The sequence below is a fragment of the Aethalodelphis obliquidens genome, unplaced genomic scaffold (genome assembly GCF_003676395.1).
Source record: "Aethalodelphis obliquidens isolate GAN/ISIS:26980383/991018 unplaced genomic scaffold, ASM367639v1 scaffold34, whole genome shotgun sequence".
NCBI classification, from domain to species: Eukaryota; Metazoa; Chordata; class Mammalia; order Artiodactyla; family Delphinidae; genus Aethalodelphis; species Aethalodelphis obliquidens.
In genome coordinates, this window is record NW_020837978.1 from 17,874,629 (window position 1) to 17,880,571 (window position 5,943).

General features: G+C 46.9%; 1 protein-coding gene across 1 annotated transcript; it reads left to right on the forward strand.

Moving 5' to 3' along the window:
• Positions 1 to 1,277: 1,277 nt before the first annotated feature.
• HDGFL1 (HDGF like 1) lies at positions 1,278 to 2,007 on the forward strand. The gene has a single exon (XM_027128192.1). The coding sequence runs from the start codon at positions 1,278 to 1,280 to the stop codon at positions 1,950 to 1,952; it is 675 nt and encodes a 224-aa protein (XP_026983993.1). The 3' UTR covers positions 1,953 to 2,007.
• The last annotated feature ends 3,936 nt before the right edge of the window (positions 2,008 to 5,943 follow it).

A 5,943-nucleotide genomic window follows, 5' to 3' on the forward strand; every position in this document is an offset into this window, starting at 1 on the left:
CAGAAAAATTTGAGTTATACTGAAATGGGTTAGTGGTTCTAATTCTCCACTGGTCACTGCTGGTTACACTAGGAAAAAACATCTATGCAATTAAATACACAAATTGATATTGAAAGGTCTTTGTCATAATAGCCAAGAGTACTAGTACGACAAATTTGGCTAGGTTTCAGAGTGCAAGCTCACAGCTAGCTAGCAGGACTCAAAAAAGATGCAGACAAATGTGTAACGACTGCAGTTACAGGGAAACTCCCATAATTATCACTTAAGGAGAACAAGTCTATTCTTAAAATAGTCTCTCAGCTGAAATGATTCTTTTTTAGTCTGTAGCCCCCAGGAAGTTCTAGATAGTAACAAGATATTTGATATGAGCAGAGCTCTACCTAATTCTTAAGCCCAATTTTCCCCTCTCGATGAGGATACTGAGAGCATTTGATAGCATTTCCGTGTTATAACCACCAAGAGATAAGAGTCTTCTCTCTTAAAATATGCAAGAATCAATGAAAGGGTAAGGGCCATGCCCAGCATCCCATGTAAAGGAGGAAATTTTGACATGGCTGGTTTGCCATGGTCATGAGGCTGCTCTATACATTTTGTGACCCACCCCCCGCAAAGTTGAGGACACCAGTTTCCAAGAGATGTGCACTCTAGACATCCTGCCAGCGTTGCTGACTCTATTCCTTTGCCTCCACTCTATTCTTGAATCCCCTTGCAGGCACCAGTGTTAGCTCTCAAGGAAATCAGAAAACGGGTGTAACCACTGACTCAGGCAACTCCTGAGGCAAGAGTGGAGTTTTCTGTAATGAGCAGATCGGGGTCCCCACGGATACTGCAAATCTGCGCTAGCCTGTTACTAGTTTCATCGAAATGTGTGCTAATCGTGTCACTGCGTTTTCTAGCCACCCTGCCGCATCTCTCCCTTGCTAGGCCACTCTGGCTGACACAGTAAACGATGCCACCTTCACAGCCGGGTGCCCTAGCGATTGATCCGCAGAGGATCCCCGTCAGCACAACCGCCACCCGGGATACCCAGGCTCTTGGCTCTGTCGTTCTAGAAACCCCGGCGTCGACGGTGGGGCCCAGCGGGCTTTGGGTCTCCGAGATAATGCACTTCGCACTAGAACCTTCTCAGGGCTCCTAGGTGTGGCGCCCGGCGGTGCGCGCGAGAGCTCCCTGGGTGGGGGGAGGGGGGCTTGCGCAGCCCGAGCCCAGTAGCCGCTGCCCCGGCGCGCCGTCGTGGGTCGCCCTTTCCAGCTGCTGCCGAGGCCAGGTCCGCAGCCATGTCGCGGTTCTGCCGGCGCAAGTACAAGAGCGGGGACTTGGTGTTCGCCAAGTTAAAGGGCTACGCCCATTGGCCGGCCAGGATCGAGCAAACGGCCGAGGCCAACCGCTACCGAGTGTTTTTCTTCGGGACCCACGATACGGCCTTACTGGGACCCAAGCACCTCTTCCCGTACGAGGAGTCCAAGGAGAAGTTCGGCAAACCCAGCAAGAGGAGGGGCTTCAGCGAGGGGCTGTGGGAGATCGAGAACAACCCCGCCGTCCAGGCTCCTGGTTACCAGTTCGCCCAGGGGAAGAGCTGCGGCGAGGGGCCTGAGCCCGAGCCGGAGGCCACCGAGGGTTGTGGGGACCCGGAGAGCCACACCAACGGCGACGGCGGCGGCGGCGCCGAGCCGGGGGAGCCGGGCGTCGACCCGCCGGCCGAGGAGGAGAACGAAAAGGGGCCGCTGAAGAGGAGCGCCAGGGACCCGCCGAAGGACATCCCCAAGCGTCCCAAGGAGGCTGATTCGGAAGAAGGGGAGGAGATGGAGGAGGCGGCCACCGCGGCGGAGGATGCGAAGCCGCTCCTCGTGGAGCCAGAGAACGGGCCTCCGCCGGGGGAGCAGGGGCGGGAGGAAGAGGCTGCTGAGAGAGAGGCCGAGGCCCCGGGCGTCGGAGGCCGTGAGAGCCAGTAGTCACCAAAGTTTACAGAAGAGCCCCCGCCCCGTTCCTGCTGCGGCCTGGCTGTTACTGGGGGAACTAGCCACGGCCTGCAAACTGGCACCCCGCTCTCCGCCCACTCTCCCTTTCCACCCCCGGCCCTTGGGGACTGAGCTGGATGCGGCAGGCCACCAGGCCCTCACTTCTGTGCCCTCATACCACTGGGATCTGAGTCGGGGCCTCTGCTCCCTGGGATGAGATGAGACCACCGTGCCCCGTCCCTGCCTGCAACTGTTTGCCAGCGCTTCCGTTGGGGCCTGGACCAGCCGTTTCCCCCTTATGACATCCCTCCGCCCCTCCCCTCGGGCATTATGGAGCTCCACTTTGGAATCAGGGGTGGGAGTGTCGGAAGGGGTGAAGGAGGAGCAGGGGGTACTTCCAGGGGCCTGCCAGGGACACCCCTCAAACTGTCGTGGGGCGGGGGTGGCGTCTCCTTGAACTCCTGTCCACTCCTCCCAGGCCTATTGTATCGGAGGCCTAATTGCTGAGCTCCCAGGCCTATTGTATCGGAGGCCTAGTTGCTGAGAAAGTGGGACAGCTTATGTGGGAGGGGCCTCCCTTTTGCCGACCCAGGGAATTATGGGAGTTGTAGTTTTCCATCACATAATTTGGGCACTTCCAAGTTGTTTGTGCAATCATAAATTTAGCTTTGACTAGCTTCTTGGATTGGAAGGTTGAGGAGCGTCTGTCCCCATTTAGATCTTTAGAGCCACACGGGATGTTCTGAGAAGACCCCTGGCCACCCCTCTTCCTCTTCCCACAGTTCAAGGCCACCCTACAGTCATATACATCACCCAGGCATAAAAGAAATGGGCATGCCTCCATCCTGTTCCTAGCTCTGCCGTTGCTACCCCCATTTCTGAGATGAACTAGGAGGTTCCCTTTCTACTTGGGGTTTGATGACTTGTTTTGTAGTTAAGGTTCGGTCAGTGTTCCTTTGCAGTGTCACTTCCCATTCATATTCCCCAACCTGGTCCCCTCAGTACTGTCACCAGATCTGATATGTAACTGGCTCAGAAGACAGAGGGAAGCACGGGGCCCCTCCCCACCTCCTCCTAGTGGTCTCTCTATGCCTTCCTTCATCTTTGGTCTCTTTCACCCCTGCCCTTCTCCCTTGGGCTCTGATAAAAAATTGTTGACTGTAGCTTTGGAAGTTTAGATCTGAATTCTTCCAGTTCTAAGGAAATAAAACACGTTGATTACTTTAAACAAATCTCGGGTCTATTCCTTTGGTTTCTGAAGAATTGACCCTTAAATGTAACGATCCTCTTGTTTTCTGTACATCCTATGTTAAAAGCAATTATTTGTAATGTACAGGTGTCTTTTAGAATCACCCTCGATAAACCTTTGTTATCTTAAGGTCTGTACCCTTCACTCTGTCTGTGATAATCACTGCCACTGATTAGAATGAACAGAAATAAGTCAACTTAAGATGTTTGAATGGTGACACCTGGGACAGTAACTGAGTTTCTAATACTGTACATGCTTTGCCAAACAACAGATTTGGTCCTTTTGTTGTTGCTGCTTTCCCAGATCTTCTCACTACTCTTCTCCAACACCTTTTACAGGAGAAAAAAGGCAGTTGCTTTTTATTTCCAGTTCTTAAAATAAGGTAGTAGCTGCAGAATATTTTGTATCTTTTCAATGCTTTGTGCAAATATCTGGGGATATTTAGATCTACTTAATGATAATCACTTGCTGGGTTCCAGTTTCTGTATTTGTCAACAGTGCATGCATGCAGAGACTTACTAAATACTGGAGTCCTTCTCACAGAACATGCCAGGCCATCGCTAACCAGCAGGGTTAGCAACGGAAGACAATCCTATTTTTCTATCCCTGTATAAAATGGTATTATTTTATTCCAACACAGACACATCAGATGAATCCTTGCTTTTCAACTACTGCTGTTACAATAATATTAATACTAAGAGTTACTATTCAATGAACGTTTACCATGTGCTGAGAAGAATGGCCTCATTCAATCATTGTAATCTGGCAAGGTAGATATTAGTATTCACATTTCCCATTGGAAGCAGCTCTGGTTCAGAGAGGTTAAGTGATTTTTCTTACACTTCACAGAACAGTCAAGATTCAAATACAGACTTTGCTGGTCCAAGCCTAAGCTTTTTCCCCTGAATTGCACATTTAGAAAGCACTAGCCATGAAATCAGAAGTTAAAAAAAAATTTTTTATTTTAGTATCAATAACAAGTAATCATGGGAGTAGTTTATATTGAGTCTCTAAAAGTGAGTCAGGCTGTATACTATATTCTACACATAATGTCTTTATTAATACAACTACTCAATTAGGTACCTACTATTATCTCTCTTTCAAAGCTGAGGGAGCTGCAGTTCAGAGTTGTTAAGTATTTTCCCAAGGTCAGACAACTAGTAAATGAACCAAAATTCAAAGGCAAGTCTTTCTCATTCTAATCAGAGGTGTTTTGTTTTATTACATTTTATCGTTCGCTATTGTATAAAACTTCCTATTGAGTAAAATGGGAGTACTTGCCCTCTACTATTTTGAAGTGAATGTTTAGAAATTTGTGTGGCAAAGACTATATTAGCAAACATTGCTTGTGGCGTGTAAGAAAAATCATTTGGGGCATCTGACAGTTGTCATTAACTGACTTCGGGAAGTGATGAGGACAACAGCACATTCAGTATTTTTCAAGGAGTTTGTGACTGTAAGAAGTTTGAATGTGGGCCGTATATTTGCCACAGACACAGGCATGTGATTTTGATGAGGTTTTCATGGAGGCACATCTTCCGAAATGATTGAATAACCCGAAAGGTAGAAAATGAAATCACTACCATTTGAGTCTTTCTCTTTGTATTATTTCTTTCTTCCTTTTTTTTGTTTCAAATGTTGAAGATAGCAAAATTTAGTGTTTATCAGGGAGCAGCACACACTTGCCTTCTTGGTGACTACAATATTGTAGTTAAATGGTGATCTAAATACTAGTACATCTAAAGAATGATTCACAGAGTTAGTAAACACAAATAAAACCCAGTAAAGAAAGGGAAACATGGAAAATCTGTATTCTCAGCCCTCTCCTCCTGGGAAGTAGACCCTATATGTATGCTTTGGTGGCCGAGAAATGTTTTGTACAGAGTGAAAAAGATGCTGTTTCCTTAAATTTTCTTTAATTTTAAAATTCTCCTTGATTCCAGTGCTGTTTTTTGTTTTCTTCTGAACAATATGTGTCTCAGTGACAAAATGACTGATGAAGAATTAGTTACTTTACCGAACAAAGAGCGCCGCCTGGCCTTTTGCTAATGCTGTGTTGGGGGTATTCAGATATGTTCATGAATGTTCTGAAGATCATGTTTAAGCGTTCCACGTAAATGTGTGTTCATCATGTTGTCAGTGATCTGCAGACACATGTAGCGTTCTGGTTTCTGTAAGGCTTTCCAAGTATTTGATATTTCACACAAACATCACAGATAATGTCACTCTGGCAAGGGATTAAGATGCCACTGAGGGTTGTAAATTTTGTTTCCTTTTTTCAGCTCTCACCCCTCTGCAAATTCTCATCCACGGTGCAGGTGCAGATTCTTCCTTGTGGTTTCTATGTCCATTTTATGTTTCCTGAAAATGTGGTAGATATTTAGGGCACATAGAGCATCTTCACTTCATTGTCAACACTCTTGTCAAAGAAAAGCTTCTGCTACACATGCTAAGCACACGTGCTGCTCCTTGTGTTTAGACGGAGCTGCCTCTCTCTTTGAACCTGGCCAACTAAAGGTAAGAGCCACCCCTGTGTGTTCCTGGAGCACTTTATACTCACACTGATCATATTCTACCTTCTTGTTTATTTTCTGCCCTTTCACTAGACTAGAGGAGAAAGAAAATATGTTTCATTAATATTTTATCTCCATTCCCAAAACATGTTAATAAGTGCATAATAGAGATTTTTGAAGTGCTTCAAAGCCTGTTATCAAATACTCCTTATAATCATGGTGA